We start from the raw sequence: 27,078 nt of genomic DNA on the forward strand, positions 1-27,078 counted from the left end.
CTGCTTATACAGGGTTATGCAGAAATATAAATTAAATTATGCAAAATATATATTGATTTATGTGAAAATATAAATTAAAATAAGAAAATCTAAGTTTAAAAAAATAAACATTAAAATATGAAATTATGATGCAAAACTTAACTTAAATAAACTTAAATAAGTTTATTTAATTAATTACAGGGTTTTTTTTTTATTCATTTCTTATTTTAATTTCATATTTTCTTGTTTATATTTTCTTATTTTGATTTTTGTGTTTTAATATATGTTTCGGCATTTTTTAGTTTATATTTCCGCATAATTTTATTTACATTTCTGTATAACCCTGTATAAAGTATTTTATATTTTCTTACTGTAATAGAAAGCATGTAGTTTAAGAGTTATTACAACAATTTTAGATTCCACAATAAAAAAAGTTAATGTAATTACATTTACTTTTTAGCAAAAACATTTAGTTGTGCATTTTTTTTTTAAATTTTGCTCAAGTCGAGAAAAATTTATGCAATTCATTATATAAAATGTATAAAAGTAATTAAGCAATAATTTAGTGCGTAACCCCTAGCGACAAAAATTTGACACAAAATAAACACAAGCAGTAATAGTTCAACAAAAAGTTTAATGAACAAAAAATTAGTACAAAATATTAAGCAATATATTAGTTTTTTGCTTTCGGGACTGAAATAATGCTTTCTCGTCATTACAACATACTGCATCAACTTTTTTATATACATGTTCGCCTTGCCTTGTACAAGATTTCAATCAACTTTTCTTAAACAAGAATGGATTCTTTTTTGCAGCTGAACTTCATTTTCAGCTTCCCAATTGTTTTCATACATGTAGCATTTAAGGATTGACCAGAAATCTTCTATTGGTCCTAATTCTGGGACACATGCCTGATTATCATCTTTTGTTACATAACAAATATTTTTCTCATCGAGGTAATTGGTCACACCTCTAGCATAATATGAAAAGACCAAAATACATAATTACCATCACTGTGATGTTTGTTAATAAAAGGAATCAATTGTTTGATGATGCAATCATTTTTGTACACTGTTTGGTTAATTGCCAGTCTTGCAGGAACAATAAATGGTTTTGAGTTTCTATGAGGGGATATGGTAATCCACACTTTTTTTTTCAAATTTGCTTTTCCGCTTATATTTTACATTTTTTGGTGCATTTTTGGCTTTATCTGAGTAAAATCCTGCATTAGAGTTTTTATTTGTATGTTAAATGATAAGACTCATTTTCTATGATAAAATTGCAGTTTCTGAATTTGTGACAAATTCTTCCACACTTCAGTTGCAACTGCTTTAACTGTTTATCAGTGCGATCAGGGATTTGTGTTTTCTTAAAGTAACAAATGTTTGTTTTGATTTTTAATATTTTTACTATGTAGGAATTATCACGCTTGAATTTATTTGCAATTTTTCTTGTTGAAGTTCCAGACCAATTGTTCCAAAGACCTTTCAGGTGATTGTTCCTAACAGTCATGATTTTTGGTTTTCTGCTTGATCCAGGCTTACGAGACTTTGGCTCATTGTTTTTCCACATTGCCATATAATGTTTGATAGTTCTTTTGGTGTGATTAAAGGCAAAAAAATACTAAGATGCTCTTCATTTTAGTGTTAGGATGCAAGTTACAATAGTTGTACACTTGTTCAAATAGTGTAGTCAGCTTCACTTTTAGATAACTTTTTTATTAATTAATCTAAGTAAACAAAACTTTCAGTAAGAGATAACTAACACTTTATAAACAAAACAACTAAAAAAGTAAGTTTGGATAACTAAAAATTCAATAAGTTTTAGCTTCTCAGAGATTGTGCTAAATTTTTGTCACCAGGGGTTAATAGTTTTATATTATATAAATGAGTTTAAGCAAAATAAAAAAGCTGTTAAAAATATTTTTTTACTTTTTCAGATGTGTTTAAAAAATATTTCATATTTTGTGACAGAATATTATCAATTTATTTTTTCAAAATGGCCTTTTTTTTAAAAAACTGATTTTTTATTTAAGAAACCAATTAGTTAGCCCAATCTAATTAAAAATATTTTCAATTCAATTAGCACTCTTTTTAATTTTTTTAATCAATATCTAAAAATAGAAAAAAAAAAGTAGTCTATGTTTATGATAAAATTATACCTTTGTGAGAGTCACCTTAGGGGAGTGTAGGAGACCTCAAACTTTTATTGCCTAGGCTTGTATTTATGCTTAGAGCAGTACCATTGTTTGTGGAGGTACTGTTGCATTGATTAAATTACCATTTTTTAAATATCATATGAAAAAAATTATGTTCACATATAAAATTATTTTTTTGTTACATTTAGACTAAAGATGAAGTTGCAAAGCTTCTCGAATTAAAAAAGCAGCTTGGTGAAGACCAATCCAAACAAAAGTTTGTCCTTAAAAATCCAAAAGTAAAACTTATTGAAAGTTTTTTTGTTAAAACCATTATTTTATCATTATTTTGTCAAGAACATTTAAATAACTTTTTATTTCTTTGCTACCTTTTTTATGTCTCTATTAACTGACTTTAAACTTCAACACCAATAAAAAAGACTAACAAATAGACCTAGACTTTGACATCAATGGCATAGAACACAGATGTGGCAAGTACCTTTTTAAGCAAATTGAAGTACACAGAGTTTGCTATTAAACTAAAATTTTATTGTTGTATATCTGTTGTCCCATTATATATAGCAGCTATAACAATAAACTTACATGTGCCTGATACAATAATATCCAAAATTTTAAATAGTTTTGTAAAATATACAAACTTTAAATGTACCAGATATCCAAACTTAAAGTTGTTCTGTATAAGTTATTCCTTTGCGTATATTAGATCTGTGTTCTATGCCATTAATATTTAAAACATGAATTTTAGAGAAGCTCAATGCCAAAATTCACTGAAAAACAGACTGATTTGTGACATTTTTTAAATATAATATTAAAAACAAAAAAAATTAATTTAATCCAAAAATATGTTTACAAATGCTTGATCTGAAGTGGTTTTGGTAATTCAAGTAGTGTCTATATGATTTTATGAATATCATTTTGGCTAAAACCTTTTTCTTTGATGCAAAGTGTACAGAAATGAAAAGGAATTTTCTTGGATAGCTGTGCAAAATAAGAATTTTTCTCTTTATGAAGTTCAAAAGTTCCTAAACATTTTTATAGCTCTATAAGTAGTAAAGTCTTGAAAAACTTTTGAGTCTAAATCCATTTTTTTTTTTAAAGACTTTTCATTTGGATAAAATTAAGCTATTGTACACCAATTGTTCTTCTGAATGATTCATGAATCTAATTTGTTATAACAGTTTAGTTCCCAAATGAGATCATTGAGATGAGATTAAAAACAACCAATTAAAAACAACCAATTAATAACAACCGATTAAAAACAACCAATTAAGAGGCATTTTACTTTTTACAATACATCATAAGATATATTTTTTTACAATATATCATAAAATGTTTTACTGTGATAAATTCTTGTATGATTTTTTAAAACTAATCTGGTAACTAGCTCATGTTAATAGTATTAAAATAGTGTAAAATGCTTATAAATAAACTCTCATTATAAACAATGCTAGGTCATGTTTAACAATTGCAGCAAAATGTCTAAACATTTTGTTTTGATGTTTACTATTAACTAAATTACCTTTTACAGACTCCCCTAACATGCACTCTGGTTACTTAGCAGTTCCACTTCTTCTTAAAAAGTTTGGTTTTAAATATTTTGATGAAATTTGATTTTAACTTACAAAATAATAAATTTTATAATTGAAGACCTTGTATCAAAAATGTGTCAACTCGTTTTTTGTTTTTTTTCTGTTTTAATTTTCAGCATAAACCATGTTTACTTGTGTGTTAACACAAGTAAATATGATTTTTTTCTTGTTACAAAGTGTTTTACCAATTTAATCATTAAACAAAATTCTGTTAACTTATAATATGTATTAAGCTTAACTTAACTCTAATTTACTCAAATTCATAAAAATTAAGATATATATATATATATATCAATTAATTACAGGGATTATCTTTTACCGGATATTTGCCGGTTTCCAGATTTTTTTCTCAACTTTAGTTGTTCCAGATATCCAAAGCGTTTTCCATACATATAAGTTTAGGTATAAATTTTTGTATATATTGTTTTTTAAGCTTTTTCACTCATCACTCATGCAAAAATTATGAAAAGTTTGAAAAAAAAATTGGAAACAACTCAGCTAAAAGCAAAATTAAGATAAAAATATATTTCAGATTTTTCTGGGTATTTACCTAAATGATTTTCTGGATTTTTAAAATATGACCTGGATGATCTATGTAATTATGTTAGTGTATTCTACAAATAGAGGTTCAATGTTATTAAAGAACAGAGCAATAATAAATTAGTAAAGACACTTATTTAATTTTTGTCTTTGACTATTTGTTTCACCATCTGTAGGTTAATCAGGATAATAGGAAGATTTATCTGTTCAATTTTAATTTATATGTTTAAATTTCTGTGAAACAAGTTATTAAAGATAAAAATTTGATAAGTGTTTTTACTTTTTTATATATATATATATATATATATATATATATATATATATATATATATATATATATATATATATATATATATATATATATATAGTATATTAATGTTTGCCATTATAACAATAAATTTAGGGAACAAGAGACTATGGACCAAAATCAATGGCTATTCGTGAAAATGTTTTTAATGTCATAATAAAGGTATTTCAAAAACATGGTGCTGTTCAAATTGACACTCCTGTATTTGAGTTAAAGGTAGGAAGCTGTAGCAATTAATAAAATTAGATAATAATTTTTTTTTTTTTAACTGTTAATTTACATCTTTAAATGTGTTAAACTTTTTAATTTAAATGATTGTGAGCCTAAATGAATTATTGTTTAATTGTCTATGAATTTCAATAAATGATTGAAACTAGAGAAAGCGCAACAATTATAGATCAAATAATCACTAATGAATTCAAATCAAAAAAGGAATATTTAAATGCCACATTTCAGATCACTTCCCTGTATTTCTTATCTCACAAAAATGTGATAACATTTATGCACAAAAAGTTAGAACAAATACGTGAAATATAAATGAAAAATCCATGAAAAATTTTAATACTCTTTTATCAGATTTAAATTGGGATGACCTCCTTGATATTGAACACACAGATAAGGCATACGATAAGTTTATTGATAAATTACAACAACTTTACAATGCGGCTTTTCCTGTAGGTTCAAAATGTGTGAAAAAAAACACATTAAATCCATGGATAACACCTGGAATTATAAAGTCATCAAAAAAAAAGCAACGATTATATAATAAGTTTCTCAAAAAAAAAAACTTTCAAGAATAAAACTAATTACAAAAATTACAAACGTGTTTTTGAGATGGTTATTAAAAAGTCAAATAAATATTACTATACCGAGCATTTAATAAAACATAAAAATGATCCAAAAAATACTTGGAACATAATTAAGGAAGTAATTGGCACGAAACAAACTGATGGAAATAGTCTTCCTATAAATCTAAACATTGAAAATAAAACTATTACAAATAAATCTTTAATAACTGAAACACTTAATCAATATTTTGTCAGTGTAGGTTCCACTTTAGCATCGAAAATAGAAACTACTGAAGTAAACTTTGAGTCATATTTTACTCCTAATAAGACCTCTAAGATGGATAATTATGAAATTACTGAAAAGGAACTCTCAGATGCAGGATATCTTTTAAAACTAAACTGTGGGGTATGATAATATTAATAGTAATGTAATTAAAAAATAGATAAAATACTTCCTCTTTTAAAACAATCCCTCTTTTACATATTTTTAATCTATCTTTAAAACAAGTATTTATCCAGAGAAACTTAAAATTGCGAGAGTCATACCTATTTTCAAATCAGGAGACATTTCTAATCCTGAAAATTACAGACCAATTTCAATTCTTCCTTGCTTCTCGAAAGTCTTAGAGCGAATTATATATAACCGAATTTTAACTTTCCTAAATATAAATAATATTCTATATAATAAACAGTTTAGATTTCAGCCAGGGTGTTCAACTGACCATGCCATTATTAATATTGTTCACGATATATTTAAAGCATTTGACGAAAGTAAGTTTACCCTCAGAGTTTTTATAGATCTTAGCAAAGCCTTTGATACAGTAGACTATAGCATTCTTAAAAAAAAACTTGAAAGTTATGGAATTAAAAGCACATATTTAGAATGGCTCAAAAGTTATCTAAGCAATAGAAAACAATACATAGCACGCGAAGAAGGAAAAACTGATTACTTGACTATAACTTGCGGTGTTCCCCTAGGCTCAATTCTGGGTCCACTGTTATTCCTTATTTATGTTAACGACTTCCATAAGTTTTCAAACATTTTAAATTCAGTTTTATTTGCAGATGACACAAATTTATTTTATTGTAATGGAGATGTCAAAATTTTATTTAAAATAGTAAAAAACGAATTTTTAAATCTAGTGGAATGGTTTAAGGCAAACAAATTGTCCTTAAATTTGAATAAAACTATTTATACTTTTTTTCATAGACATCACGATAAAGAAAATATTCCATTAAAACTTCCTGATCTTTATATTGGTAATTTTAAAATATATAGAGAGTCATCATTAAAGTTTTTAGGAGTGATAATTGACAAAAACCTGACATGGAGAAAACACATAAGAACGTTAGAAGAAAAAATTTCAAAAAATATTGGCACTCTATACAAAGCTTAGCAATTATTAAATCAAGTTTAAAAACCTATATTTCTCCCTCATACATTGTTATATAAACTATGCAAATATTGTGTAGTGCACCTCTAATGTAAGTAAAGTTAAAAAATTGCTTAGTAAGCAAAAACACGCTGTCAGAATTATTTCAGGTGCAGGTTGTTTTACACATTCTAAAGAACTATTTAAAAATCATCACATACTTAATGCTTTTCAGTTGAACCTTTATCAAATTCTTATATTTGTGTACAAATTTCATAATAAATTAACTCCTATAATATTTAATACACTTTTCAATAGCATTAACTACAAGTACCCTACAAGATTTTCAAATTACAATTATGAACAACCTAAAATGCACTATTTAATTACTAAATTTTCTATTGCCATCAGAGGTCCTAAATTATGGAACACTTTGTTAAATAACCTGTTGAAAAATTGTTCTTCACTTTCTCTATTCAAACAAAAACTTCTTAACGATGTTAATGAATTAAATTCTTTTTAAGATTCTTTTTTTCGTCTTCTTTTTTTTTTTTTTTAACAACTATCTTATTAACTGGTCTTTAATTTATATTTTCCTTAAATTCTCCTATTAACTTATTTTTAATTTTTAGGTGTAATTATTATTATTATTATGATTTTTTTATCTTTTTTTTTTTTTACGATTTTTTTTTATTATAGATTAGTTACTGATCTTAACATACTTGTAAAATTTTTATTTATTTTTTATATGGTACAAAGTAATGTTATGTTTACATTTAATGATACACGCTTGCTGATGAAAGCACGTCAGGGCGTAGTGATGAGGCAAATATTGTCTTATTTTAGCCCCGGTCATGTAAATTTTTTTTATATAACGGCATTGTATTCTTTTTTTAATGATGTAATAAAATAAATTGTTTTAATTGATTTGATTTTATTTTAAATGATTAAATTTTAAACTAAATGATTGTAATCAATATTAAAAAAATTTGTTAATTGTAAAAAATTTGTTGATTGAAAAAAAAAATAGAAAAAATCAATAGACTGACTTTAATGGAAAAAAAAGAACGAGAGAGTATAAGGGAGATGACTAAAATAATAAAAAGTTAAAAGAGCAATGAGTAAATTTGAACATATCGAAAAAAAATTTGAAATATAAAAGTTTTAAATATAAATTTTGGTAAATTCAAAAATGATAAATAATCAAAAAAAACTTTAAAAAAAAGATTTCTTTGCGAAATTAGGTGTTAAAAAATTTTTTTTTTTAAATTTTTGTTATCTGTTTTGTGTATTTAAACTATCCTTTCTTTTTGTTTATTAATTATTTGAAATTTTTAAATTAATTTGATATTTATTGTAATTTAGTTAGAATTATATTTATTTACTTATATATTTAATTTTTGTTGTTGTATTAATTGTTTGCTATATTATTATTTTCTGTCCTTATATTTAAGTTAATACTTTTTGTAAATGATCTCATCAATCATATTAACATTTTTTATAAAGTTCTTAAAAAATTAATTTTTTTCTTGGAAAATTCAATTTTTTTTCTAATAAAAAACAATAAAAAATTTAAAGAATTTTTTTTTAACTTTCAGTTTTTTTTAGGAAACCCTCACTGGCAAATATGGTGAAGATTCAAAGCTTATATATGATTTAAAAGATCAGGGTGGTGAACTGCTAGCACTTCGATATGATTTAACTGTATCTTTTTTACCATTATTTATTTTATCATATATGTTAAATATATTTTAGAATCTTTTTTTATATGTCATTTTTGTTTGAGTATAACTGACTATTTTTATGTTATTGTTATTTACAGTCTCATAATTAAATGCTGTTATTATTTTCTTCATCAAAATAAAATAATTTACAAAACTATAATATATAATCTGAAATATGAACTTCTAAGATGACTATTTCTGATTTTGTGTTCATTTCAGAAATCTTTTTGTTGTTGTTAAAACATATTGTATCTTAAATCTTTTAAAACCATAAAACTGAACCAAATTCTTTTAAAAAGTTTCTTAACTTACCAGGTTCCTTTCGCTCGTTTTGTTGCTATGAATAAAATAGATAAAATAAAAAGATATCATATTGCAAAAGTTTACAGAAGAGATAATCCCGCAATGACTAAAGGAAGGTACAGAGAGTTTTATCAATGTGTAAGTTTTTATTAAAAAATTTGATGAAAAACTGTTATTTATATGCAATCATTGTTTTAATTATTTTTAATTAAACTATGTAACTTCATTTATATATTTGGGTTCAAAGTGTTATATTTCAATTGCTCATGTCTAAATGCTGTGGAAAAATGAATACATTAGGCAAAAAACTTTAATTTTATCAACAGTACAAATTTGTTTTTATTGAGACAGAACAAGAAAATTAATATTTCTTTATAATCATATTAATGTTAAAATGATAGGTTTCAAAGTTACCCTGTGTTTTTTATTTGTTTTGTTTTTCGCTCAGAGTCATTTATTATGTGTTTTACTTTTTATTTTTTTGTTTGTTTGTTGTTGTTGTTTTGTTTGATTTCCTTACTCTCGAGTGAACTTTATCATAGTATTAGATAATAATCAAATAAAAAAATTTTAAATTCAGTTTTTTTCTTTTTTTCTTTAAAAAATGAATCAAGTGAAGTTTGCCATTCATGTTGAAATTACATTCATGTTGAAATTACATTCATGTTGAAATTACATTCATGTTGAACATTATGTGAAAAATTTAAAAAAGAATAAATAAAATAAAAAACATCAAGAGGTTTAATATTTTTACCAAAAAATTTATACTTTGTGCAGGATATATTTAAGCTACCCAAGCCTGGTTTTATATACAGAAACTTTGCACTACTCGAATTATATGAATGAATTATATATAAATCTAAATTGTTGAAATTCTACAGATAAAACACATCTAAGCATGAAGTAGTTATTTAACACATCTTCAAGAGTTCTCTTGCAATATTTGCATGTACAGGCATGTCGAATTATGTCTTGTAGACATAAAACATTTTATATCTTGCTTCCGTGAAATATTTTTAAATATTTTTTTATAATGCATCTACAGTATTTTTTATAAAATGCATCTACAGTATGCGAACAACTTTTTTAATGTCATTCAAATAAATAATTGCTATTTAAATACAATTCATTATTTCTTTATTTACCAATAAAGCAAACTAAAATGGTTCGAGTCACCTGCGCTTTTACTTGTATGACTACTTATGGACAGGTCAAAGAATTTTCTGGAAAGTTCCTTGAAAGTTCAGAAGGTTTATTTTTTAGAATATTCTGGACAATTCTTGTACCTTGTAGACAATTCTATCAATATCAGGAACATTTGAGAAGAATGCTCAGTATTTTATATAAATCAAAAACTTTCTCAAAAACACAAAAACTTTGAGATAATATATTTCTGGTCACAAAAGCAATGTTTTTGTGGAACAACAGCTATTCTATAATTTTTTGTAATATTGTTAGTGTGTTTATTTTGATTATCATAATGTTTTCTATTAATTATTATAAAAATGAAATGTTATTACTATTTGTAATATTTACTATTTAGTGTTATTGTATTATTTATATCTTGTAGGTACTCATAATACTGTTTTGTTGCGATTTTAATTGATTATTACTTTTATTTAATTCATTATTTCTTAAACCATAAATGTTTATGTTTTTTAAACTCATTACCATTAAAAACTCACAAATTTTTTGAGTTTTTATTGACTAAGCATCGTATAAAATAATTTATTATTGGTTTCTACTTAAATAATATATAAGTAGAAATCGCTTATCAATTTTTGTTATTTTACATGATGCTTTGTCAATAAAAACTCAACAAAATAATTTCTGAAAAAAATTTGCGAGTTTTTAATGGTAATGAGTTTAAAAAACATAAACATTTATGGTTTAAGAAACAACGAAAATTAATTAAAATCACAATAAAACTCTGAGTTTTTATTATATTTACAGAATTATATACTATATATATGTACACTATTTTTACTGTGCAGAAAAAGTATACAGTACCGTGCAAAAGTTTTAAAACAGCCATTTAATTGATAATTTATACCAATTATTCCTCTCATGTGACTACATAGTATAATTAACTCAAAAAAAAATGATAACTTGTAGAAGAAATTTAAAAAATATATTGAAAGTATAACCGTGCAAAAGTTTATAAACAAATGGAAAAGTTCAAAAATTAATATTATTTATGATTATTTCATATTTTTTATCACAGCACATTAGTATTTTGTTGGATAGCCAATGCAATTCTCCAAGTCCAATTCAAATGGTCTCAGGCAAATTTTATTTGTGCTAAGCAATTCTTTAATAATATTAAAGGTTTCTTGGCAGGACGATGACCAAACAAATAATGATGATGCAGGCAATGTTTTGTAGTATCTATGCTAACTCGGTGTAGTTAAGGAGATTTATAAATTATTCAAATTCTTTTATTTGGAATTAGCATGATTTTGTCAGCGTATTACGTTCAAAAAAGAACTTTAGATGCTATAATTTTTTTTTGCTTCAAGCTTTTATTATGTTTAAAAAAACTTTTCTCTTATTTATATAATTTTCAAAACTTTTTTATTACCCCTAATTGTGAATCTAAAGAATTTATTGAGTCTTTAAATCAATTCTGCTCAAAAGCGTTAACTTAATAAATTTTTTTTTAAAAATTGCCCTACTCTACTATAGATCCTAGCTCTAATCTGTTCTAGTACATATTAATCAAATATAATTATCAAAGCACAAAATTTCTATCAATTTTTACAAAAAATATTAGAAATCTGATCAAGAAAAAGGTTATAATAAGGAAAGTTTGTTAATAAACGATCAGAACAGATCATATTAATAAACTATGATGTTCATTTCACTTAAACAACATATATTTTTTTAAATCTTATTCAAATTTGGACAAGCAATCATGATTTTAAAAAGTTTTTTTAAGAAAAAAAAGAATTTTGGTCTGGTTTTTTTTTACTTTAAACACTTTTAAATTATATATTACGGCAAAATTTATCATTTTTAATTTTTTTATCTTTTCGTAATTTACAGATATAATCATTTAATGGAAGTATGTTGTCAGCAAAATATCATACAGACGCTATAATATTTTAAAATCACCCTAACTACACCAAGAAGGTGTGCCAAAAAAAAAAACTCAAGTTTTACCCATTCTCTAAGGCCCAAACAGACTGAAAATACAAAAAACCTGTTTTTTATTTTTATAAAATTGATAGTTAAAAAAAATTAACCATATTTAATGCTGCTTTTTTGTTAAGTCTTTTTTTAAATTTTTTTTAGTGACCAACATATTTCTCTGTTTCATGTTGTCTGACTGTTGATCTGTAGCCTTCAACAAAGCTTGATCAGCCTGATATTTTTTTCAGCACAGTCATTGACACATTTAATCATCCTCATAAATCTTTTAAATATATCAAATGTTTGAATAACATCGCCCTTGATCCACTTTTCCACATCTTCAAAAAGAATCTTAGCTACCTTGAACAGGATCCAGCTCTGGGAACCTACAAGTTTAGTAAGATCGCTGACCTGCTAATAACCGTTACCTTCAATATACCAATATGAAACTGGTCAGGACCACTTGACCAACTTCTCAAACATTTTCTTTTTATCCTGTTAAACATCATAGTTGGCTAGTAGGATGTCCCAAAATACAACATTTTTGAAAGATATGTACTGCCACCTCTTTAATGTGTTCTGTATGATGAAAAAACACTGGTTTTAAAAAATTTTTGAATAAAAAAATATTTTTAGGGGTCCCTCAAGATCTTTGAACATATAACAAGTTCTTAATATTATCAAGAAAAATTATTCATATTGTGTCTCAAATGAAGCGAAGTAATATGAAGATTTAACAGTATAAAAAATTAAATTTTTACTTTTATAGTTATACTTTTGAATAATTTTTTTTTTTTTTTTTTTTTTGAATATATCAGGATCTCATTATATGTTGAACACACTATTGGCTGGGCCAGCATAACTAACTGTTTTATTAATTACCTAATATGGTGCTCCATGGTGATAAAAAGGGCGTGTCTGTTTTTGACAGTGTTACACCTTATTTCAAACGCTGATTTAAAAGCAGCCAAGTCCTTTTAAGTCAACTTGTCCATCATATAGGATTTTGAAAACCAGATATAAAAAATGCTGCCATCTTTACCATCTTTTTTTCCTTATTCATTACACGGCTACCATCTCAGTTATACTCAGGGTCAGCTGGTATAGAGTATCTGCTGTAAACTTTAAAAAAAATTGTTATTTAGTATATATGAAAAACTTAAAAAATTATTTTTCCCTTAAAACAAAAATGATTGATAAATATACTTTAGCTATAATTGGCTTTATTACAGGCTCCAGGTTAATAAAAATAAAATCCTGATAATCTACTTTTAAATAGGAAATAACCAAATTTAAAGAGAATTTTATACTCCACTATGTAAAGTGTTTCTTTATCTCGAATAAATTGAGTTAATTCTGCATTGCTTGAACAAAGAATAGGTATATGGAACAATAAAATTGAATCATGGACAGTTTTAATTTATGAATTATTAAAAAAGGTTTAAAAAGCAAGAGTTTTTATTTGGATGTGATTTGCTGGTTTATAAAATTTGCTTTGTTGATGGGGACAAAATTGATGGGAATGGAGTCGGAATGGGAAAATTTATTTTAGGATGAGGTGGTGGTGGCAATTGTTTCTTTCTTTGTGTCACTCTCTATTTACAATACATATATATATATATATATATATATATATATATATATATATATATATATAAATTAGTAAAAACACTAATCTAATTTTTGATTTCTTCTACACTGTGTTTCACCATCAGCAGGTTCATCAGGAAGAATCTTTCTTCCTGATGAACCTGCTGATGGAGAAACACAGTGTAGAAGAAATCAAAAATTAGATAAGTGTTTTTACTAATTTATTATTGCTCTGTTCTTTTAGAACATAGAGCACTCTGTTTGTAGAATACACTAACATAATTTATATATATATATACACACACACACACATATCTAGCCTAGATGATGATAATGATGACAATCATAATGATCATGGTGATAATGATCTTGACAATCATGATGATTATAATGACGAATCTAACTTCTTAAGTTCTTCATCAGTAATGATTATTAACTTTTGATAAGTGCTTACAAAGTTTGTTTAACCTATGTTAAATTTTTGTTTCAAAATTCCAGTATGGAATCCCATAATAAAGATATATAATAAAGTAGAAAAGTTCCTAAAATATTTTGCAGGAATTGTCTATAAAAAATATTGTATTACTTAAAGAGGTTATTATTCTTCAAGACTTATTATTTTAAAAATACACTCTTTAAAGCTATAAAATAAAGTTTGATCATATGTTTCAAAAATTATACACAACCTTGTCGACTTACTATCTTTAATTGTTTAACAAGAAGGCATGTCCAAAAAACTTATTCTGTGCAATGAATGTGACTTGATATGATTGAGTTTGTTAAGAAACTTATTCCATGCAACATATTTTGCTTGCAGCCTTGTTAGGATTGAGTTTGTTAAAAAACTGATTCCATGCAACAAATTTGGCCTGCAGCTTTATTAGGAGTGAATTTGTTAAATAAAAAAATGTAAGTTTTTTTTTTTTTTTTACTGTTGAGGAATTAAAAAAATATAGATGAATGTTTTATTTCTGGGATATTGCAGCAATATTTAGGCAATCCCATACTGCATTTTCTCATTTAACTTATCCTTGGCCAGCACAAGGATATTTCTCAGTGTTAAAAACCATTAATGAGTTTTAATGCATTTGAGACTGTTTTGTTGAACTCTGTATATAGTCTTTGATTGCACTTAAAGCCATGCTTGGTGACAAGTCTATCAACAGTGATTTGAAAAATCAAATTTCACGGAGCAATACTGTTTATTCTGCAACTAGATCTATTTTTCTATTAATGAACTCTATTTATATTGATCAAGTCAGGGATAATATCATCCATCTGGGTGGCTTGTAGTTCAATTGTAAACAATGAAAGTCGAAATTATGGTTGAAGTTTATACAATTAAAATAACTTTTTTTAATAAAACTATTTTTTAAATAAAAAGATGTTTGTTCTTTTTGATTCTTGTTTGAATCTCCTTAATTGTTTGAATTTCCTTGATTGTTTAAATCTTGTTCTCCTTAATTGCTTCCTTTTTGCACTTTTTTAGATTTATTTGATTGATTTTGACTGGTTGATGGTTTTCTAAACATTTTGAAATCTTTTGAATAGTTGTTAATTAGATCTTTTTTTTTCTCCATAGAATGCTTGTGTCACATTTTCAAATAACAAAACCCTGATATAAAATGATTAAACTATGTTAAAGTTTGTAGTTTCCAACAAAAAAAGATTTAAAATTCAAGCAACCTCATAGACATATGATGACTACAATTAAACCATACTAATGATTTTTCCATCGATTTCTCCAATATGGTTGCAACTTCTTCCTCTGCACACCTTTACAACAACAGGATATGACAACAAAACTTTTTTGTACAACAAAATATACACAAAAATTGTAGCTGGTAAACAAAGTATTATTTATAAACGCGCTTCATTTTCATTACATTTATAAACAATAAATTGCAACATTTAATAGTATAATCATAAATCAGAATTACATACACAATCCAATTTTAATACATGATTATCTCTAGATTAGTGTAAAAGTAAAATGGAGTTACTCGAGATAATCATGTATTAAAATTGGATTGTGTATGAAATTCTGAATTATGATTATAATATTAAATCAGAAATAAAAATAAATTTTTTTTTTATTTTTGAAGAGAAATAGTTATGAAAAATAATTTTCTTTATGAAATACTTGTCATATTTTGCAAAGTAGTTGTTTAAGTTTTTATATTCTTTCATTTAGGATTTTGATATTGCTGGACAATATGATCCGTTGATTCCAGATGCCGAGTGTATAAAAATAGTTGTTGAAATTCTACAAAAATTAAATTTAGGGAATTTTTTAGTTAAGGTAATTAAAAATTTATTGTTTATTCATTTTATTATAAAATACCATATAACAACTTTTTGTGTGTATGTATGTATACAAACACACATATACATATTTATTTATATAACTGACTCTACAGATGCCTGTTAACTCTACAGATGACCTGTAGAGTTAACAGTTCATTTTCAGTATCTTCTGGGATACCACAAGATTCCATACTTGTTCCTGTATTATTTCTCATCTACATTAATGATCTTCCTGACAATCTTACATCAAAATTGGCTCTATTTGCTGACAAAAAATGTTAAATATATTCATATATATATATTTATATATATATATATATATATTATATATATTTTATATATATATATATACACACACATACATATATATATTTATAATAACTGGATTTAATATACATATATATATATACAACCCTTGCAATTAGCTTCGGCATTCGGCAATGCCGACCTGAAAGTGTTCGACTTCATTTCTATGTTTTATGGTCAGACCTTTGTATCAAATAGTTTTTGCCAATCTGATGCCGACCTCATTTTTCCTAATTCCGAGGGTTGTATATATATATATATATATATATATATATATATATATATATATATATTTAATATATATATATTTAACATACACCTATATACATTTATAATATATATATAGATTTAACATACACCTATATACAGGTCTTGTGATGAAGTAGAAGTGATGTGATCACGGGCATGTGAAACACGCCTGTTTTTTTACGATAGTATTTTAAAGAAAATATTATTGGTTATATTTTTGCTGAAGTGAAAATATGTTTAAACAGTAGAGTTTGCATATTATTAAATAAAGAATTTATATTTATAATAAAGTAAATAACAAAACCATGCATAATTTATGTGTGACATACTCTAATTTTAATTTATGTGGCATAGATTGAAATTAAAAATCTCAGTGCAAGAAAGCCGATGGTTTATTTCTTCTATTTGAAAGTTAAATTCAGTGTGATTGTTTTTTTTTAATTCCAGTTGAACTTATTATCTGCTTAATCGTACCCTGGTTAAGTCGAACCATTTGCAAATTTGTACAGGTCCATTTGACAAAAAACTTTGCTTAAGTAGGACTTTTACTTTGAGTTGCATAAAAATCCATGGGTTTTTTTTATTTATTTGTTAATTTATCTCCCCTAGGCCGAGAAGGCCACTACAGAAAAAGAGGCTACTTAATTGTGGTTATAACCCTCTCTTAACTCTATAACTCCGAAACATGAACCTTGACGAACAAGGCTGCTGCACAGAGAATCAAGTTGAGCGCGGTACTACCATGGATGTGGTGGGGATCAAACTCGGAACCTCTCGCTTGTAAAGCGAGCGCTCTATCACTACACCACTACCACATGTAATAAAATATCAAAACTTGCAACACTTCAATAAAAATTCCGAACAAATGTTTAAAAGTTAAGTTTCCAGCATAATATCATTTATCAAGCTAAAACTTCACTTATAGCTTCAATTTCATACAGGTTCAATCACATTCTATTAATTAATGACAATTATTTAAAATTAAAAAAAAATCAAATAAAATTCAAAATGTTTGAATATCAAATATTTTTGTGTCAAATATAATTTAACAAACTAAATATTTTCACTGATATCTTCGAATTGGTTAAGCTTGTATTAAAGTCTATTTATTAAAAAAATTAAATGAAAAATTAGAACTATAACAGAAAAATTTAGAATAATAAGTCACCTAACCTCCATAAGTCAGACATTTTCAAAAAGTCTGGCACATGGAAAACTTTGCTTAGTTTGTTAAGTCAGACAAAATATAAATCCAGGTTAACAAGGTTCTGCTGTTTATTTTTGTTTGTTATACGTATTGTTTATTGAAACTTTTGGAAGCATGCTCACAAACAACAAAAGAAAAATGTAACATTACTTCATAATCTGGTTTTCACTGATGTAACAAACACATTTCTACAAATATACATCAGTATAGAAGTTATTTATATATTAAATTTTTGTAAGTATATATATACTTACACTAATATATATTATATTAGTATAAGTATATTATATAAGTCTATTGTATATTTATTAAGTATATAATCAAGTATATAAAGAATAATTCACTTGAAAATAATTAAATCTAGCATTCGGTTTAAATGAGAAAACAGTTTTTTGTTTTGTACAAAAAAATGGCAATATTTCATTGTTTTTATTTAATATCAAAGCTGCAGTAACATATTTTTTCCGGTAGATAGACAAATTCATTAACAAAAAACCAAAGCTTTTTCATCTGATTTCCCAGACTTCACATGAAAAAAATTCAAACAAAAAATTGTCCACTCTTTTCCTTATGCACTGGTACACTTTTGAATGACCCCCTCTCTATGCCTGCGTACATAATTTATGGATTGCCTCATGAGAACCAATTTCCAACTCTGAATATCGCTCTCCAAAACTTGATGCCAAGCGCGCATAATTGTTCTCGTTTATGAATTGTTTCATTTTTACGAGTGCAATATCGCGCTGGGAAATTTTATTCATCACATGCAATGTTTATACATATATATGTATATATATATATATATATATATATATATATATATATATATATATATATATATATATATATATATATATATATATATATATATATATATATATATATATATATATAGTAATTGGACTTGTTGACAAATATTGCTCTGTTAATACTAAAAGAAATGTAATATCATTGATGATTTAATTTACATAATATATTTATGTAATGATAATTATATTTCCTTTTTTTATTTAATTTGCTTTTGCTTTGTCTCTAGGTGAATCATCGCAAACTTTTAGATGGTATATTTGCTGTTTGCGGAGTTCCAGAGAAATTGTTTCGTACAATCTGTTCATCTGTTGACAAGTTAGATAAAGTAAATATTTTAATTGAGTGTGTGTGAACATATACTTTTTCCTTAGGATTAAAGTTAGCAAGTCGCTAATATATTCTGCTCAAATTTATTTTGAAATGCTAAATATAATCTAAATTTACTTTTTGATTGCCATTTCAACCAGTTTATTTCAACCAAAAAAACCACAGGCTTCATTATTTAATTTTTTTATTTTTTTAAACACATTGTTATAATTTATTTATTTATTTTAAACACTGAAACAGTTTTTAAATTTTTTATCTATTTATTTATTACAAACTTTAAACAAATGTATAAAATTAGAAATATAATAATAGCAATAAGAAAGACTAAAGAAAATGAAAAGACAATAAGGTCACAAATAATTGCTAAAATAATCGGTTTAATACTGAAACTTTTATTATTTAAAATGAAATTATTTAAAATTGTAATTATTCTAAATTGCAAGTGAGCTTTTCTTTGGTTGATGTATTTTTGGTGGTTAGGATGCATAATCAAATTATTGAGTTTTTCAAAAGGTCGGTTTTGGTAAATATTGGTCATAGTTTTCGATTAAATATTCTGCTTGGTGTTGCAATCATAAATAGAATTACACAATTTTCTTTGTGGAAATGTTCCTGGTTAAAAATGGTGGTCAAGTAATTTATTACAATTTAGCGCTTTAACTCTACTTTTTTTTATTTATTATGAGTTTCTTCAGGAAATGCATTATTTGGAAGTTTAATTGTTATTTTTATTTCATCAGTCATTTTAATAATATTTAATATAACATTTAAATAACATATGAAATCAACATAATATGTAGATTTCATCTGATGTTTCATAAAAAGTTCTCTCTTCCACTGTTCCTCATGTGACAACTTTCTGCAATGCTAGTCTTGGCAAATAGTTGGTTGTATAAATTATTATACTTATTTATAAATAAAAAAAATATCTGCTGGCACCACCTTAACGTCTTCTATATAATGAAGCTAGAAGTTTAAATATTGTGAAATCTATTAGAAAATTAAATATTATATTATAGCCCTCTCTCAACTCTATAACCCCAAAAAACGAGCCTTGATGAACAAGGCTGCTGTGCGGAGAAACAAGTTGAGCGTGGTACTACCAGGGATGGGGTTGGAATCAAACTTGGAACCTATCGCTTATGAAATGTATGCTCTACCACTACCTACACCACTACCACATATTATGGTGTTGTATAACAATACAGCATTTCATCACCAGTTGGCAACACATAAATTTTAAAATATTTTAAGAAGAAAATTTTATTTAAAAGACAGATGTTAAACATTCAAAACAAATTATTAATTTTAATTTTTTAGCTCACATTAGTATTAAAATGCAGCTCTTGTATCTGGCCAGCACTGGTATATAAAAATAAAATAACCAGTCAATCTGCATAATGATAATATGTCTAATAATTTCAAATTTAAAGTTTGTGTTGCTGATCTTATTGTTAATATCATTACATTAATGTTGTTGTTAAAATTTGGTTAAAACAAAGAAATATTTCTGTCTAGAAGTATTTTTTGTCTAGTAAGTTTTATATTGATTTTTAAAGTTTTTTATCCACTGCTGCATTCATTACAAAAAGTTTACATTAAAAGTGGTTTATATATATAGACACCATGGAATGAAGTAAAAAAAGAAATGGTAGATGAAAAAGGATTATCTGAAGATGTTGCCGATAAAATATATGAATATGTTCAGCTAAATGGTAAAAGTTTTTATGAGTTGTTTTGCTGTTGTTTTTTTTCCAGGATTTGAGTGGAACTTGCATTTTTTTGATTTTTTTTTGTTTGTTTGATTTTTTTGTTTTTTTACTGAAATATTTTCAGTAGGGGTGCACCAGGTTAACTCACAAAAAAAAATGTATTTATGTGAGCTAACATGAAGTTAGATTTTCTTAATTAAAATAGTATAAAATTATATTGATTTCAATGAAGTTTGAGCCTTTATTTTCCGCTATGAAATTTCTCAAAGTATTGCGCAAATCTAACCAATTTGACTGAGTTTTAAAAAAATAAAACCTTATCTAATCATGCAAATTTTATAAAAAATCATTTCGATTAATTGTAAAAAAAAATGCGTTTAAAACTTTTTAAATGAAAAGAAATACATTTGTTATTTTATAGAAATTAAAGTTTGTTTTAATAATTCTTTTTTTTTTTTTTTTTTTTGTTAAAAAAGCTATGCTTAAACTAAAGACTTAGAGAAAGACTACTTAAATATAGCTTGTATAAAGGATATTATAAAATTTTGGAAAGTCCTCAAATTCCTAGACATTAAAATACTCAAAAAACGTATTTTAATTAAACAGCGCTGCTGTAGAATTGAAATATTTTTTTAAAATCATTTTACTATACAGTTTTTGAAAAAGAAATGAAGTTAGTAATTGTCCAGTAACTAGTGAAACGTAACCAGACTCTAGCATTAATGTTAATAGCGTTAGTTAGCATGACTAGCATACCAGTAACTTGTCATAGATTGCATTAACATTCATTGTGCAGTAATTGTATTTTAGATTTTTATGTATGAATGTAAAAAATTATCTTTATCAACAATATGAATATATTAAGTTTACAAACACAATTAAAACTATATACAGGTAAAACTTTAACATGTGAAACTACAAGTTGACGCTTGTAAAATTACAAATTATAAATAACAACAGCGGCTATCATGATGAGGCATTGCCAACCTATAAATATTAGTTTTTTCTCTACAGAAATTTAAAACAAAAATATATATTAACATTTGAACATAAATTTATAAGCATTGATAATTTTTTTAATAATGATTTTATAATAAAACCGAAACATTTATTTAAAATAATTTTTAAATAATTATCAATGTATCATTGAAATCTCCCTTAAGAGCTCTTTTTCTCAAGGGTGGGTTTAACGGTTGTAAATTTTTCTTTTTAATTTCAATCTTTTAATATATACAACCATTAACTACCTAAATATACTGTTATATTTTTCAATTTTTAAAGGTAGTGTTGATCTGGTTGAGAAACTGAAAAATGACGAAAAATTATCTAAAAATAAATTAGGAAAACAAGGAATTGATGATATGTTTTTACTGCTTAATTACTGTAAAGTGTTAAATGTTTTAGAAAATGTAAGTAAAATGTTTTTTTGTTTTTTTCAAAACATTTATTTTATTAACTGTTGTTACCAAGTAGTTGACATCTTTTTAAAATACCAAAAAAAATAAAAAACTGAATTTATTTTAAAAAATTTTATTTATTTTTTTTAAAGCACTTGAATATTTTTGGAAAAGGACTTAATATTTTAACATTAATGAAAAAAGTATATTATATGTTAAACATAGAATATTGCTTAGTGCTTCATTAATATTAGGTTTCATTTGATATGAGTCTTGCACGTGGGCTGGATTATTATACTGGAGTTATCTATGAAGCTGTCATAACATCATTTCCGCCAGAGTTACTTAACAATGATCAAGGTAAAATAGTTAATATAATTATTATTTGCTGAAATACTTTTTACTATAATACCCTTTATGCTATATTATAATAGCATGTATTATAATATATATATATATATATATATATATATATATATATATATATATATATATATATATATATACATATATATATATATATATATATATATATATATATATATATATATATATATATATATATATATATATATATATATATATATATATACACACACACACACACACACACACACACACACAAAAACAATAACTACAGAAAGCCTTTTTGAGCCAAATTTTTACCTAGCAGTAGCTAGTACAAACTTTTACCTGACAATGGCTACTTAACATTATTAACATTATTACTAGAAATATTAACTTTGGTTTTAGAAATTTTGTAAACAGGACTGTGCGAGTGGAATCAATAAAGATGTCTTTTTATTTTTATTCTTTCAATTAGTAAAACAAAATTTTTAAAACTTATATATATTTTGAGTAAATGTTTTTTTTTTAGGTAGACAATAAAAAAAATTAACAATTTTCCAAAAAATTACAATTTATAACCCAAAAAGATATCTTTATTGTCCTTATTATAATATATCTTATTATATTATTAATGTAAAAATACCTTTATCATGGTGTGTCTGATCACCTAATTTAAAGGGATCTCAAACTCCTGACACATGTTGTGTTCATATTTAAGATAATGTTAAAAAAAAGGTTTGAAGCAAGTTTTTTTGATTAAAAATAAATAATGAATGCATACCGAGAAAAACAATCTTGTTGTTTTAGCCAAAGCTCACCTTCTCTATTTTACTCAAAAACTTGGAGTCTTTAAATTATATATCGCAATTTACAGACTTTGGCAATTCCTTTGAAGCGTGTTTAATTCATAAAAGTTTTAGTATTTGATGTCACGGTAGACTTTTGACAAATGAAAAGGAAAAAAATTTTATTTTTATTCATAAATTTTTTCATTATTTGTTTAGTTATTTATTTTCTACTTTTAACATTTAAAAAAGATATTAAAAACCTGAAATATTTTATGCTGGCTCATTGCTATAAATGGTTATTGCACTATATTTAATGTTAATAAATGATGAATATTTATTATCTCAATCAACATTATGATAAAAAATTGTTTTATATTAATTACCCGTATAAAATTAGTAATAGCATTTTTATTTGGTTAGACAATATTTCGTCTGGATTTGCTTTGCATGAAGTTTGGGAAGTCTATCAAAAAAACTTAGTTTGAATAATCATGTCAAAATAATTTAAAACAAATGATTTTAATGAAAGGGTTACTAAAGTCTTTTTATAATATATGTAGTTAAAAAGTTGTAAATGTATAAATATGTAGGTAAAAACTAAATAAAAAGTTCAACATTAAACATCTTTTTTTTATTATATTGCAACTGTAAATATTGTAATATATCTTGAACTAAATTTACTTATTATTTATAACGACTAAACATTAAATAAAAAAAACCCTAAAATTATGCGATATTGTGTTGTTTATTTGATTATTGTTGTTGTTTATGTTGATTATTTTCATTAATATCAAAATAGTCCCAGATTGGACTGTTAGTTGCTTTGCTCATTGTTTATTTATTTCTAATTTAATTTGATCTCTAATTTTAATTCTATGTTAATTAAGAAAAGTTTTTATTTCATAGCGCGCTCTTTTTATAAATGAGTAGAACAAAAGAGAAAGAAAAGTTCATGTAATTAAACTTTGAATGAATAAAAGCTGGATTGGTTTTTTTTTTTTTTTTTTTTTTTTTTTTTTTTTTTTTGTGTCACGTTCTTTTTTTAGGTTTTTCACTACTTTCCAGACAAACTGGAGCTCTGACAACTTCAGCATTTATGTAGTTCTGATGAATGCGAGTTAAAATTGTTTTCAGGGCAGACAACCAGAGGGTCCATGATCCGGGGCACTGGGGCCATGCCCCACTTATTTTCTCAAAAAAAAATTTTTTTTTTTTTTTTTTTTTGCATTTTCAACAATGTAAAATTAATGTGTATATATATATATATATGTATGTATGTATGTATGTATGTATGTATGTATGTATGTATGTATATCTGTATCTGATAAAAAGAAAGCAACAAAATTAAATTGTATTTTTCAGATCAACTGTTTAAACAAATTGTTAAACCAGGATTAAAAATTAATAAACTAATGTCTTTTTAAATTAATTTTAATATAATGAATATAATTTTAAGCGTACAAATAAAAATAATATAAAACTAAAAGATATATTAATTTTGTAGAGCGACAAATAGAAAGCAACTAAATATAATTTTTAATTCTCTTACCCAAACAAAAGAAAACATTAAAAAAACTAATATTTTTTCCAATGCCCTATATTTCAATAACTGTCTTGCATCTTTTCAGCATGATGATATAAGGGTTGCAAACCAGTTCTTTGCAACCTTTGAGGTATGCTTGGGATCATTGTCTTGCTGAAGAATAAATCTCAATGGCATGTTCCATTCTGCATATGGTAACATTATGTCTTCCAGTGTAGCAGCGTACTTGTACTTATCCATAATGCATTCAATTCTATGTATTGGGCCTATACTATGAGCTGAGAAACAACTCCAAACCATTATACTTCTGCATCCATGCTTAACTGTTGGTAATACATATTATAATAGTAAGTGACCGGGGCCCCGTCTAAAAATGAGACTTTTTGCAAACCCGGCCCCATCAAAATTATTAGACTTAGCAGGGGTTGATAGCCGGGGCTAGAAAAAAATTTATAGTACCTAATATATTATAATTTTATGCTCACATTTACTATTTCTTAAATACTGTATACTATTAAGTTATGAGTTACTTTAAAATAGAGATTAAGTTAAAATACTAGGAAATGTATAACTGAAGACTTAAAAAGTTGTAAGTTGTATTAAAAAGAAAAAAATCAAGATGAGTAAGAGTTATAAGGTTTTTTTGATGTTCAAGGAAAAAAACTGGATTAATTATAATGCTATTAAAAGTTTTTATAGACAAGAAATGCAACCTTACAACAATGCAAGAGTGGCTTAAGCTTAAAGCAGATAAATCAGGTCTACTTATATTAACAATGTGCTTTTAGACTTTGTCTGAGAGAAAGAGGGTTGTTATTCATCATTATAGGAATGCCAACAATATTGCAATATTTTTTGCATTAAACAAATGAGTTTTATTGTCTAACAAAAACAGTGGATTTTAAGTCCAGAATTTAAATCCACTGCAGAATTAAAAGCCACTGCAAGCCTTAGGTTGTGACAGAAAAGAAATCAGCTTTAAAATTGGCTGCTTGTTCTAAGCAAATAGAAAGTAAAGATTTTTAGTTTTAAGACAAGAGTATAGATTTCACTTTAGATTTGATGAAGATCATTATTGTAGATAAGAAACAATACAGGAGCAAAGATAGAACCTTGTGGTACCCTTAAAGTTACTTGAAATAAAGAAGAGGGTAGGCCTTCAAGAATAACTTTAGTACTGCAGTTAGTAAGAATTAATTTAATGACTTCAAAACCTTTATATAAAGAAACTAATAACAGAGTGAAAACTAATCATAAGGTAGTCAGAGAGGTCACAGTGTTTTCTAGAGTTTTGAAAAATTGGAATCACTTATTTAGTACTTTTTAAAAGTTTAGCAAAAATTAAAGAGAGTTCTGGAGAACACTTTTTTAAGATTATGATAGAAATCTTGTCTGAAGCACAAACTGTAGAAGTTTTTAATTGAGAATTAATTTTAGTATTGGAAGCCAGAATGATTTCGATGTTGGACAATGGGTTAATCTGTTTAACTCTCAAGAAGAGTATGTCCATTATATTCAAGAGTCAAATTAGAATAAGATTTCTTTGCAAATAACTCTGCTTTTTTCTGAGGAGAGGTAAAGTAAAGTTTTGACCCATGACTTAGATCAGGCTTATGAATTAGAGATTCAATGTTAGACTTACTTTAGTTAATGACACTGTTGAAGACTAACCTAAAGTCTCTAGAACCTAATATCTAAAATAAAATAAAAGATTTATTAAACTTAGAATAACAGAGCTTAACATCAGATAGGACTTTTTTACAATAGCTTATTGCAATAACAAAAGTACATTTGTTCTTAAGAGAGATGTTCTTGTAAAAAAGATGGTGAAAAATGTGAGCTAGAATTTGACTTAAAATTGAAGAGAAGTAATAAAAAGCTTTTAAACTTTATAATAATGTTTATGCAAATATAAATACCATTCTGGCATCTATATTTGTCTTACTCAATTTTTGTTTATTCTTATTATCAAAAATCTTTATTAGATTTTTCTTTATTTTTTCCGATTGAGAACCAGCGATAGAAACAGCAAAGACCATCATCTCTATATATACCGGTAGTATTAAGACCATATTCTTTAGCAATATTATATAAGATATATAGGCCAACTAACTCGCATAATTTGGCTCCATCAAAACTATTTATGGTGACATCGAAATTAGGGTCCGGCAATTTTTTAATCCACATATTTTATTATTTAAGTAAAGATTTTCTGGTGTGGTAAATAATTTCGATTGATTTATCAGGAGTTTTGGTGAACTGTTTTGCATGGTTTATAGAATCTTGAAGAAGTTGTTTTGAAATAGAAGGGTAAAACTTGTCAATATTGTACTGAATGAAAGTGCATTTATTTATTTTTTTGGGAATGGATTTGAACCATTTTATGACATAATTTGTGCTATGCTATTGGTGTACATGGTTAGCATTTCTAACTTTACTATTGATATCATCTAATAAAATTTACTTAGTTTTCCGAGTTCGGGTTTTGCTGGATTTATTAATCGGCACTGTGTATTGTTGGAGAAATTATCCTTATGATCTTATAAGGTAATGAATGCTGTATTCATGGCTAGACGCTCTAGCCTATCATCTATGCCCACG

At 25.4% G+C, this 27,078-nt stretch overlaps 1 protein-coding gene across 3 annotated transcripts in view; it reads left to right on the plus strand.

Moving 5' to 3' along the window:
• LOC100211845 (histidine--tRNA ligase, cytoplasmic) overlaps nt 1-27,078 on the plus strand; it is an 89,682-nt gene that overhangs the window by 59,443 nt on the left and 3,161 nt on the right. For all 3 annotated transcript variants that reach the window (XM_065814608.1, XM_065814609.1, XM_065814607.1), the window contains 9 exons: nt 2,326-2,415; nt 4,670-4,789; nt 8,343-8,438; nt 8,774-8,899; nt 15,678-15,785; nt 18,589-18,687; nt 20,311-20,404; nt 21,683-21,810; nt 22,053-22,158. In XM_065814608.1, coding sequence (XP_065670680.1) covers nt 2,326-2,415; nt 4,670-4,789; nt 8,343-8,438; nt 8,774-8,899; nt 15,678-15,785; nt 18,589-18,687; nt 20,311-20,404; nt 21,683-21,810; nt 22,053-22,158 — 967 coding nt within the window. The remainder of the gene's footprint in view (nt 1-2,325; nt 2,416-4,669; nt 4,790-8,342; nt 8,439-8,773; nt 8,900-15,677; nt 15,786-18,588; nt 18,688-20,310; nt 20,405-21,682; nt 21,811-22,052; nt 22,159-27,078) is intronic.

This window comes from Hydra vulgaris, chromosome 12 (genome assembly GCF_038396675.1).
Source record: "Hydra vulgaris chromosome 12, alternate assembly HydraT2T_AEP".
NCBI classification, from domain to species: Eukaryota; Metazoa; Cnidaria; class Hydrozoa; order Anthoathecata; family Hydridae; genus Hydra; species Hydra vulgaris.